The 13,345-nt window shown below is 37.5% G+C and overlaps 1 protein-coding gene across 1 annotated transcript in view; it reads right to left on the reverse strand.

The window, feature by feature from the left end:
- Positions 1-13,345, reverse strand: part of LAMA4 (laminin subunit alpha 4) — a 247,604-nt gene that overhangs the window by 24,559 nt on the left and 209,700 nt on the right. Inside the window, exons 30-33 of the mRNA XM_053710874.1 lie at positions 9,857-9,990; positions 8,205-8,363; positions 6,669-6,822; positions 4,051-4,244 (exon numbers count right to left, since the gene is read on the reverse strand). Of these exons, the coding sequence (XP_053566849.1) occupies positions 4,051-4,244; positions 6,669-6,822; positions 8,205-8,363; positions 9,857-9,990 (641 nt within the window). The remainder of the gene's footprint in view (positions 1-4,050; positions 4,245-6,668; positions 6,823-8,204; positions 8,364-9,856; positions 9,991-13,345) is intronic.

The raw sequence follows: 13,345 nt of genomic DNA on the forward strand, positions 1-13,345 counted from the left end.
TGGTGAGGTGCAGAGAAATAGTTGTTGACCTTGTGTTTCATCAAACTCCCAGAGCTCAGTAGCAAAGCTCATTAAAATTACACGTGGGAATGTAATGCAAGACATTCCTTAATGCAAATGTCGGCCTTTAATTGATATTTATTGCTAATTATGTACTACTACTAATAATGATATTTTAAGCTGGTAACATAAGCCGATTCTCTTTGATAGCTTTATACAAGTTTCCACTTAATAAAAAATAGATTAAGGAAATTTGTGAGTGCAAATTTACTGAAACATTTGGTGTATTCCATATCATAGAAACACAAAATGATGCATAAATATTCCTTTGTGGTAACAAAATAGATATATTTACTTTTATATATGAAATAATGTGTTTGTGCTAGTGCAAAGCCATTAAATAGCAATATAACCCCCTCTGTCAACCATTCCAATGAGATGTGATCGGGATGATTGAAATCTGCCACACTTTAGGTGGGGGAAAGGTTACGTAGCAGCGATCTTATGACTGCTGCTACTAAAAGGGACATAATACTCATTTGCTAAATCACTTGAAAGTGATGCAGCATAACTGTAAAAAGCTGACGGGAAAATATCACCTGAGCATCTCTATGTAAAAAAGGAAGATATTTTACTTCACAACTTTTTACAGAACACTTACTCTGCTGAGCTGAGGAAATTATCTTTCAATTACTGTCCAGATGCAGGTTTTTAAAAAAAAAAAAAAAGGAAAAAATGAACAGCAGCCAATCAGCATCAGCAGTGCTGAGGTCATGAGCTGTTTTACTGTGCTCTCATGAGATTTGAAAGTAAACTTCCTTAACCCCTTAATGACCACATCACTTTTCCATTTTCTGTCCGTTTGGGACCAAGGCTATTTTTACATTTTTGAGGTGTTTGTGTTTAGCTGTAATTTTCCTCTTACTCATTTACTGTACCCACACATATTATATACCGTTTTTCTCGCCATTAAATGGACTTTCTAAAGATACCATTATTTTCATCATATCTTATAATTTACTATAAAAAAAATTATAAAATATGAGGAAAAAATGGAAAAAAACACACTTTTTCTAACTTTGACCCCCAAAATCTGTTACACATCTACAACCACCAAAAAACACCCATGCTAAATAGTTTCTAAATTTTGTCCTGAGTTTAGAAATACCCAATGTTTACATGTTCTTTGCTTTTTTTGTAAACTATAGGGCCATAAATACAAGTAGCACTTTGCTATTTCCAAACCATTTCTTTTCAAAATTAGCGATAGTTACATTAGAGCACTGATATCTTTCAGGAATCTCTGAATATCCATTGACATGTATATATTTTTTTTTAGTAGACAACCCAAAGTATTGATCTAGGCCCATTTTGGTATATTTCATGCCACCATTTCACCGCCAAATGCAATCAAATAGAAAAAATTGTTCACTTTTCACAAATTTTTTCACAAACTTTTGGTTTCTAACTTAAATTATTTACAAACAGCTTGTGCAATTATGGCATAAATGGTTGTAAATTCTTCTCTGGGATCCCCTTTGTTCAGAAATAGCAGACATATATGACTTTGGTGTTGCTTTTTGGTAATTAGAAGGCCGCTAAATGCCACTGCGCACCACACGTGTATTATGCCCAGCAGTGAAGGGGTTAATTAGGGAGCATGTAGGGAGCTTTTTGGGGTAGTTTTAGCTTTAGTGTAGTGTAGTAGACAACCCCAAGTATTGATCTAGGCCAATTTTGGTATATTTCATGCCACCATTTCACCGCTAAATGCGATCAAATTAAAAGAAACGTTAATTTTTTCTCAATTTTAGGTTTCTCACTGAAATTATTTACAAACACCTTCTGCAATTATGGCACAAATGGTTGTAAATGCTTCTCTGGGATCCCCTTTGTTCAGAAATAGCAGACATATATGGCTTTGGCATTGCTTTTTGGTAATTAGAAGGCCTCTAAATGCCGCTGCGCATCACACGTGTATTATGGCTAGCAGTGAAGGGGTTAATTATGTAGCTTGTAGGGAGCTTGCATGGTTAATTTTAGCTTTAGTGTAGAGCTCAGCCTCCCACCTGAAACATCAGACCCCCTGATCCCTCCCAAACAGCTCTCTTCCATCCCCCACCCCACAATTGTCCCCGCCATCTTAAGTACTGGCAGAAACTCTGCCAGTACTAAAATAAAAGGTATTTGGCCCTTTTTAAAAAAAAAAAAAAAGCATATTTACATATGCTGATGTGTAGGATCCCCCCTTAGACCCCAACCTCACTGATCCCCCACCATACTGCTCTCTAACCCTTCCCCTCTGCAATAATGGGCGCCATCTTGGGTACTGGCAGCTGTCTGCCAGTACCCAGTTTTGTAACAAAATGAGCCTTTTTTTTTTTTAAATTCCCTTTTCTGTAGTGTAGCTTTCCCCCCCCACCGAGACCAACCCCCAACCCCTTCCAAAACCCTTAGATTGCATTTAAGTTTTTTTTTTTTTTACTTTTTAACTTTTTTTTTTCTGTAGTGTAGCGGTTCCCACCCGCTCCCGCCCCGTGCACGCGCCCGCCCACCACCCCCGTGCACGCGCGCGCTCCCGTGCGCGCCCCCGTAGCTCCCGCCCCCCCGATCCCGCCCCCCTCCACTCCACATAGCGCACCGATGGCCGCCACCCGCCTCCCACGTAAGCTCCCACCCACCAACGATACCGGCCATCGATGTCCGGTGCAGAGAGGGCCACAGAGTGGCTCTCTCTGCATCGGATGGCCAAGGGGGGTTATTGCAGGATGCCTCCATATCGAGGCATCACTGCAATAACCGGAAAGCAGCTGGAAGCGAGCAGGATCGCTTCCAGCTGCTTTCCACACCGAGGACGTGCAGGGTACGTTCTCAGGCATTAACTGCCTTTTTTTTGAGGACGTACCCTGCACGTCCTCGGTCGTTAAGGGGTTAAACCAAATAGGGAAATAACATGAGTGTGAATGAGGCACACTCCCTTGCAAGTCCCGGGACAGGCATACTGATTAGTTGCTTAAAGTTCTTTACAATGTGGTATTAATATTTAGGATATTTTGAGCTAAAATATCTTTCTTTTTTACATAGAGATGTGCAGGTGATATATTCTAGTCAGCTTTTTACAGTTATGCTGCATCACTTTCAAGTTTTTTCAACATTTGGGTATCATATCTCTTTAAGTCTGGAGCTCCGAAGCTGCTCTTGCAGCTTGATAAATGGAGCCCCAAGATTCGCTTTTGTAATATATTTATCTTGCTTATGATGTGTATCACTTCACAATTTATAAAGTTATAGGAAATTTAGGCCTTAGTGTTGTCAACTTACATCTCTTTAGCAAAAGATTTGTGCACAACATATTTAATATTATTATAATTAGAGGGGCGCCTCATGTGTAGATCAACCAAAACAGATCCAAGCAGTGATAATGATATAGCCAAATGGGTACTCACATTTAGGAAAAGCACCCTGATGTACTAGCAGTGGCAGACTCATAACTCTGGGTGTATCAGCTTACACTCTCTATCACTTTGCTTAGGTTAGAAACCAGTTTATTAAAACCATGTTAAAAACAATAAGCAATCAGTTAATAGGGTCATCAGTACAGACCCTTACATGCAACGCGTTTCTGGAACCAGGAGAGGGTGAGCTGATACACCCAGAGTTATCAGTCTGCCACTGCTAGCACATCAGGGTGCTTTTCCTAAATGTGAGTACTCATTTGGCTATCTCATTATCACTGCTTGGATCTACTCATGAGGCGCCCCTCTATGTTTTCTACTTTTTAGTACTATCTGGAAATTCCTGTGAGGAGGAGAGTGGCCACCATCATCTTATCCCCTGGGGAGGATTTATATGACTTTACTGCTGGTGCACAGCACCTGTCCCTGCTGGGGATCATTATAATATATTTTGCAAATTGGTATAATTATAATAGTACCTGCATTTTTGTTCACTATATTTCTTTTATAGCGCCCACTCTGTTTTTCTTTTATATATTTAATATTATTTAGCGTATGTATATACTTTATTTTCTTAGAGTGCTTCACTACTTACTTTTGTTTGAATTCATAAGGAATGTTTTTAAATTCTTGACGACTGTTTGCCGTCCCACCAAAAAGATACGCAGACTTGACTGCTTTAGGCTTATGCGATAAGAAGCATTGGGAAACTTCTCCAGAGTCACCTTCAGTTTGTTCAACCTTAGATACCATCACTGCTTCAGGTATATCACTTTTTTCTTTCCCAACCTTAATGAAAATAAAAAATATCAAGAGACTTTAAGGTAATTCCCACCCCTCAAACAAATACAAAAATATATGCTTGTTTTTATTTTCTAATGTAACATGTTGATTGTTAATATGGAAACCTTGTGTAAGATAGGTATTGTACCTTTTCAAATATGATGTATAAAGCTTTGGAAAACAAAAAAATTTAATTTATAAAGGTAGAATTAATTTTACTTTGGCAATAATGGTCTGTCAAGTAGTTACAGAATTTTTTGACATATATGGGGGCCGAATTATCAAGCACCGAATGGAGCTTGATGCCCCTGTTTCCGCGCGAGCCTTCAGGTTCGCCGGAAACAGCAGTTATGAAGCAGAGGTCTAAAGACCGCTGCTCCATAACTTGTCCGCCTGTTCTAAGGCCGCGGTCTTCAATCCGATTGACACCCCCTGCTAGCGGCTGATTGGCCGCAAATCTGCAGGGGACCGCATTGCACAAGCAGTTCACCTTAATTGCTTGTGCAATGATAAATGCCGACAGCATATGCTGTCAGCATTCAGTGATGTCTGTCGGACATGATAGGCTACAGTGTATCATGCCAGACAGACAATGATAAATCTGCATTTATCGATGTGCGGCAAACATGATATGCTACATCGTATCATGTCCAATCGCACATTAATAAATAGGCCCAATAGCATGCTTTTTTCATCAGAAAATGGCCATGAAAATGTACATTTTCTTATATTGCATTTGCGTATATTAAAGGGACAGTCTATACCAGAATTTTAATTGTTTTAAAAGATAGATAATCCCTTTTATTAACTATTCCCCAGTTTTGCATAATCAACACAGTTATATTAATACTCTTTTTACCTCTGTGATTACCTTGTATCTAAGCATCTTCTGACAACCTTCTGATCACAAGACTTTTTATTTATTAACTATTGACTTGCATTGAAGCCAATTAGTGCTGTGTTGTACTGACTCCTAAATAACTCAACGGATGTAAGCACAATGTTAATTATATGGCCCACATGAGCTGTCTCCTGTTGTGAAAAGCAAATAAAAAAGCATGTGATAAGAGGCTGTCTGTAGGGGCTTAGAAACAGGCAGAAATGTAGAAGTTTAAATGTTATAAAGTATATTAATATAACAATGTTGGTTGTGCAAAGCTGGGGAATGGGTAGTGAAAATTTACTGTAAGAAGTAGGAATTGTACTGACATTTAAAAAAAAAAAAGATATTTCTTTCTATTTAAATACAGATAAACCATATTAAGTAAATTTGCCCACACTTTTCATACAGATTTCTTTAGAGTCACAACCCGTTATTAAAAGCACAATTGGGCTAAAAAAAAGGCTGCTCCCTCCAGGGGATGACCAAGCAAAGAACAACCTACTGAGCAGTTGTTCATTCCTGGTGAGCACTTCTCTTTCCGAATAACAGATTAATAAAGGCAAATCATGGGATTTACAGAGGTTTTTTTTTTAATATTCTAGGCTTTGTTATGGTAAAGAGATGAGCAGTATGATATACCTTACTGTTCCTAACAGCATAAAGGATAACAATCGTTTTATTTTTATAATCAAGATGAAATATACAGTATACAAGATAGAAACACATGTTTTCTAATATTTTAGTTACTGGTATTGTTATTTATTTATGATAACTTTATATGAATCATACAAAGCAGAAATAAATGTCCCATAAAAGGTTGAAAGATTACTTCTGATTGAAACCTATACTGAACCTTTATGTTTGTTCACTTTACCACTACTTACAATCTTAATAGTTCATTTTAATCACAAATCACCTATTTTGAATGTTTCCCTCAGCTGTAAAAGCACAATTGATAAAATGTTAAACAAATACCTAGCAACTTGTGAATTAGGCTTATTTAAAGGAACAGTGAAGACCAAAAAAAACTTTCATGATTTAAATAGGGAATGTAATTTTCAAAAAACTTTCCATTATACTTTTATCACCAATTTTGCTTTGTTCTTTTCGTATTCTTAGTTGAAAGCTAATTCTAGTAAATTCATATGCTAATTTCTTAGACCCTGAAGACTGCCTCTAATCTGCATTTTGACCACTAGAGGGCATTAGTTTATGTGTTTCATATAGATAATATTGAGCTCATGGACGTGAAGTTACCCTGGAGTGAGCACTGATTGGCTAAAATGCAAGTCTGTCAAAAGAGCTGAAATAAGGCTTAGATACAAGGTAATCCTAGACGTAAAAAGTGTATTTCTATAACAGTGTTGGTTATTCAAAACCGGGGAATGGGTAATAAAGGGAATAACTATCTTTTTAAACAACAAATATTCTGGTGTTGACTGTCCCTTTAATCTTGTCAGAGAGACCTTGGCAATAATAGGGCTAAATCCATCTTAAATAGACAGTATGAATAAATAAGTAAATCAAATCATGAGCACATCACTTACTCTTTTTTTCTGTTTTCCTTTTTCTCTAGAAGTATTTTTACCACGTTTATAAAGCAGGGCAATAGGAGGTGACTCAACTGGACATCCATAAAGAGAAGTGCTAATTTTCTCTGTGTACTTCTGAAAATCTTCAACTTCAACATCTCTTCCAACTCTATAAAATATAAAGAATGAAATTAATGGAGTTTGTAAACAGATTTGACTTTACTATGTGCTCTTGAAAAGTAACCAAATGAAAACGGCATATAATGATTTTAAAACACTTTCTTATGGGATTCTATTTATTATTATCAATCCATCTCATACTAAAAGGGACACTAAACCCAATTTTTTTCTTTCATGATTCCAATTGAGCATGCAATTTTAAGCAACTTTCTAATTCATTCCTATTATCAATTTTTCTTCGTAATCTTGGTATCTTTATTTGAAAAGCAAGACTGTAAGCATAGGAGCCGGACCATTTTTGGTTCAGAACCTGGGTAGCGCTTGCTGATTGGTGGCTAAATACATATGCACACACATATAAATAACTATATATATATATATATATATATATATATATATATATTTATACATACATGTACATATTTAAACATGTATATGTTTGTATCTCTGTATTAAAAAAAAATTCAAACACCTGAGACCTCATATTTTTGAGCCCTTATAACTTTTTAATGCAATTTTTTTCTTAATAATTTTTATCAGTGTTATTATGAGTGTAACTGTACTTTTAAATGTATTTTTGATGTTTTTTGTGCAACTTTTTGTCTCGGTTAAGAGTTAGCAAGTGCTCTGACATCACGCTAACCTGCGCGTTAAATTAGATTGCGGTCAAGTGAGCGCGTTTACTTTCCACGTTACTTCCAATGATGCATGCAAAGAGCCACGAAATACCCCTTATCGCTCGCGTGCAACACTTAGCATTCCACAGATAATCTAGCCCGAAGTGAGTTTGGACAGCTGAGTTGGTTAGTTTTAAGTTTATCTGATTTTTCATTTTACTACTAGTTGTTTGCATAAATGTACAGAATAACACATTCATTAGTGAGATTTAAATTAATATAGATTCCTCTAGTATCCAATATCTCTGGAAGAATGACTTTTTTTCAGTTCATGATGCATGATTCATTTGTGTAAACTCTCAGAATAATATAATTAATTAATATGCAAAGAAACTAGCGTGAATTTGAATCTAAGGATTTTTTTTAACCTTTGTGTACTCTTGTAACTAAAGAAAACTACCAGTTTTTGTCAATTTAGCAATATTCTATCACCAAGGATAGCAGGCGTTTCTTTAAACATAGAAAACATATTGTATATAACTACATTACTTACCTGAGCAAAGAAAATGTGCATATGGGAGGGGAATTATATATGTTCTAATGATATTTACATTTGAATTTGACCATATTGCTATTTAAAACTGCAAAAGGCCCTTGAGAAAATGAGATATACTAAGAATGACAGATAGTTAGAGAGAGAAAAAGAGAGAATGCTTACTCAGGTCTTATTCTCAATGAATGTAATATATCGTACCTGGTAAAATACGCATTGCTGATGCAGCCAGTAAAATTAGCTTGGGAAAATGAAACAGGTGATCCACCAAAATAAAACTTTTTATCCACAGGTGGGTTCGGAGTTGTTTGCTGTCTGTCTTGGAAACTTGTGTCTGTTTCATCCACAAGAAGATGATACCTGCAATCACAGCCATTGTAGAGGTGAATTCAATTAAAAGTCTACAAACCTGTCATCTTAAAGGTAAATAGCTCCCGAAGCTCTGTTCACAAATCCAGATGATCGATTTATACTGTGATAAAAGTAATGAAACCTCTAAATGTTATCAAGTTCCCAGACAAAATCGAGAAATTGGGTTTTATATTCCCATTGCACTATGGAAATAGTACAAAGTATATTAAAGGGACAGTCTACAATAGAATTTGTATTGTTTTAAAAGACAGATAATCCTTTTATTATCCATTCCCTAGTTTTGCATAACCAACAATGTTATATTAATATACTTTTTCCCTCTGTGATTACCTTGTATCTAAGCATCTTCTGACAGCCCCCTGATCACATGACTTTTTATTTATTATCTATTGTCTTGCATTTAGTACTGTGTTGTGCTAAATCTTTAATAACTTCTCCTGGGGCGTGAACACATTATCTATATGGCCCACGTGAACTAGCAGTCTCCTGTTGTGAAAAGCTAATAAAAAAAGCATGTGATAAGAGGCTGTCTGTAGGGGCTTAGAAACAGGCAGAAATGTAGAGGTTTAAAGGTTATAAAGTATATTAATATAACAATGTTGGTTGTGCAAAGCTGGGGAATGGGTAGTAAAGGCATTATCTATCTTTTTAAACAATAACAATTTTAGTGTAGACTGTTCCTTTAAATTGAATATACCACTATTTTATTCATAATGTTATTGGAGCATCTGGGGAAATAAGCTTTCAAATTTATACTGTAGAGTGATTTATCTTTAGAGATGATATTAAATGAGCATATTGCACTGGTTTGTGGTATATTTTATATGTATAGGGATATTAGCCATTTGAATCATCATGTACTGTAAAGCACTCCTTTACAAAAAAAGGTGGTAGATATAGGCAAGGCTCACACTTAGGGGCCTATTTATGCGGATCATGTCCGACAGACCTCGCTGAATGCGGAGAGCAATACGCTCTCCGCATTCAGCATTGCAACAGCAGCACTTGTGAACTGCTGGTTCAACGCCGCCCCCTGCAGATTCACGGCCAATCGTCCACTAGCAGTGGGGTGTCAATCAACCCGATGGTATTCGATCGGGTTGCATTGCGGCAATGTCTGTCCGCCTCCTCAGAGCAGGCAGACAGGTTATGGAGCAGCGGTCTTTAGACCGCTGCTTCATAACTGGTGTTTCTGGCGAGTCTGAAGGCTCACCAGAAACACAGCCCTTCAAGCTCCATACGGAGCTTGATAAATGGGCCCCTGAATGTAGTAAGGAATAATGCACCAATATAGTAACTAAAATATTTTTGGGTATGCATAAAGATATGAAGAGGATTTGTTGAAGAAATGTAGCTGAGTGATTAGACTAGATACGCTTATATGCTCATATTTGTTGAATGTTTGAAAAGTGTAAACAGATAAATATTATAGTTAAAGAATCTGAACATCTGCATTCAGTATATTGAGTTTTTATTTTTACCTTGTTGAGGAGACAGAAGCAACAAGAAAGTGGTTCAGCCCATCATTATACTGTGCATTTGTAGACTGAACTTGGACATCCCTTACACGTAAGACAACTGCACCTTTTTCCATAGAAATTGAGAATTTGTCAGCCTATAACAAAGTAAAACAAATCATTTATGACACTTATTTCTCCCCACCTAAAATGTATCGTTCTCTTAAACTGCATGTGTAAACTGCATGTGTAAACTGTATGTGTAAACTGCATGTGTAAACTGCATGTGTAAACTGTATGTGTAAACTGCATGTGTAAACTGCATGTGTAAACTGTATGTGTAAACTGCATGTCTAAACTGCATGTGTAAACTGCATGTGTAAACTGCATGTGTAAACTGCATGTGTAAACTGTATGTGTAAACTGCATGTGTAAACTGCATGTGTAAACTGTATGTGTAAACTGCATGTGTAAACTGTATGTGTAAACTGCATGTGTAAACTGCATGTGTAAACTGTATGTGTAAACTGCATGTGTAAACTGCATGTGTAAACTGTATGTGTAAACTGCATGTGTAAATTGTATGTGTAAACTGCATGTGTAAACTGTATGTGTAAACTGCATGTGTAAACTGTATGTGTAAACTGCATGTGTAAACTGCATGTGTAAACTGCATGTGTAAACTGCATGTGTAAACTGTATGTGTAAACTGCATGTGTAAACTGTATGTGTAAACTGCATGTGTAAACTGCATGTGTAAACTGTATGTGTAAACTGCATGTGTAAATTGTATGTGTAAACTGCATGTGTAAACTGTATGTGTAAACTGCATGTGTAAACTGTATGTGTAAACTGCATGTGTAAACTGCATGTGTAAACTGTATGTGTAAACTGTATGTGTAAACTGTGGGGTCCATCCGATAAAAATCGTCGCCCGCAAAAGCCGGCGACGCCAATATTTGCGCGGGTTTGGTATCCTATATACGGCGTAACCTAGAAGTTACGCGCGTATATTTCTGCCGTCGCCCGTAGTTTTTTGGGCTATAGGCAGGTATACCAAACCCGCGCAGTTTGGTATCCAATATGCAGCGTAAGGACTTACGTGGCGAAAATGGAGAAAACTTACTCCATTTTCACCTCGCCACAAAAAGCAGCCGTAAGAAGCCTTACGCTGACTATTGGAGCCCCGTAACTCCCTAAACTGGCTGCTAAAATAAACCTAACACCTAACGCATGCGCAATGTCTATCTCCCTGTCAACCGCGATCTGCTAAAATAAACCTAACACCTAACGCATGCGCAATGTCTATCTACCTGTCAACCGCGATCCCCCCCCCTCGAAATCCCTAATAAAGTTATTAACCCCTAAACCGCCGCTCCCGGACCCCGCCGCCATCTACATAAACTAACCCCCTACTGTGAGCCCCTAAAACCGCCGCCATCTACCTTATCTATCCCCTAATTAGAACCCCTTACACCACTGTCATCTACCTTATCTATCCCCTAATCTGACCCCTTACACCGCCGCCACCTATATAAAAATTATTAACCCCTAATCTAATCCCCCTATACCGCCGCCAGCTATATTAATATTATTAACCCCTAATGTAAGCCCCTTACACCGCCGCCATCTCTATTAAAATGATTAACCCCTTATTTAATCTACCTACCCCGCCGCCAGCTATGTTATCTATATTAACCCTAAATATATTATAGTTAATATAGGTATTACATTATATATATTAACTATATTAACCCGAATTATATTAGGGTTAATATAGTTAATATAGTTACTATAGTATTTATATTAACTATATTAACTCTATCTAACCCTAACACCCCTAACTAAATTTATATTAAATTAATCTAATTCATTTATAAACATTCCTATTTAAATCTAAATACTTACCTATAAAATAAACCCTAAGATAGCTACAATATAATTAATAATTACATTGTAGCTATGTTAGGGTTAATATTTATTTTACAGGTAAATTGTTAATTATTTTAACTAGGTATAATAGCTATTAAATAGTTATTAACTATTTAATATCTACCTAGTTAAAATAATTACCCAATTACCTGTAAAATAAATCCTAACCTAAGTTACAAATACACCTACACTATCAATAAATTAAATAAACTACAAACATCTATCTAAAAATACAATTAAATTATCTAAACTAAATTATAAAAAAAACAAAACACTAAATTACAAAAAATAAAAAAAGATTACAAGATTTTTAAGCTAATTACACCTATTCTAAGCCCCCTAATAAAATAATAAACCCCCAAAATAAAAAAAATTCCCTGCCCTATTCTAAATTAAACAAATTTCAAAGCTCTTTACCTTACCAGCCCTTAAAAGGGCCTTTTGTGCGGCATGCCCCAAAGAATTCAGCTCTTTTGCATACAAATACAATACCCCCCCCATTACAACCCACCACCCACATACCCCTATTCTAAAACCACCCAAACCCCCCTTAAAAAAGCCTAACACTACCCCCCTGAAGATCTCCCTACCTTGTCTTCACCACACCGGGCCGAACTCCTGATCCGATCCGGGCGATGTCTTCCTCCAAGCGGCAAAGAAGAATTCTTCCTCCGGCGATGTCTTCCTCCAAGCGGCAAAGAAGAATTCTTCCTCCGGCGACGTCTTCCTCCAAGCGGCAGCAAAGTCTTCATTCTTCCGGCGGCATCTTCAATCTTCTTTCTTCGCTCCGCCGCTGCGGAGCATCCATCCCGGCCGACTACTGAACTTGGAATGAGGTACCTTTAAATGACGTCATCCAAGATGGCGTCCGCCGAATTCCGATTGGCTGATAGGATTCTATCAGCCAATCGGAATTAAGTTAGAAAAATCTGATTGGCTGATTGAATCAGCCAATCAGATTCAAGTTCAATCCGATTGGCTGATCCAATCAGCCAATCAGATTGAGCTCGCATTCTATTGGCTGTTCCGATCAGCCAATAGAATGCGAGCTCAATCTGATTGGCTGATTGGATCAGCCAATCGGATTGAACTTGAATCTGATTGGCTGATTCAATCAGCCAATCAGATTTTTTTAACTTAATTCCGATTGGCTGATAGAATCCTATCAGCCAATCGGAATTCGGCGGACGCCATCTTGGATGACGTCATTTAAAGGTACCTCATTCCAAGTTCAGTAGTCGGCCGGGATGGATGCTCCGCAGCGGCGGAGCGAAGAAAGAAGATTGAAGATGCCGCCGGAAGAATGAAGACTTTGCTGCCTCTTGGAGGAAGACGTCGCCGGAGGAAGAATTCTTCTTTGCCGCTTGGAGGAAGACATCGCCGGAGGAAGAATTCTTCTTTGCCGCTTGGAGGAAGACATCGCCCGGATCGGATCAGGAGTTCGGCCTGGTGTGGTGAAGACAAGGTAGGGAGATCTTCAGGGGGGTAGTGTTAGGCTTTTTTAAGGGGGGTTTGGGTGGTTTTAGAATAGGGGTATGTGGGTGGTGGGTTGTAATGGGGGGGGGGTATTGTATTTGTATG

Source organism: Bombina bombina, chromosome 4, assembly GCF_027579735.1.
Source record: "Bombina bombina isolate aBomBom1 chromosome 4, aBomBom1.pri, whole genome shotgun sequence".
NCBI lineage: Eukaryota > Metazoa > Chordata > Amphibia > Anura > Bombinatoridae > Bombina > Bombina bombina.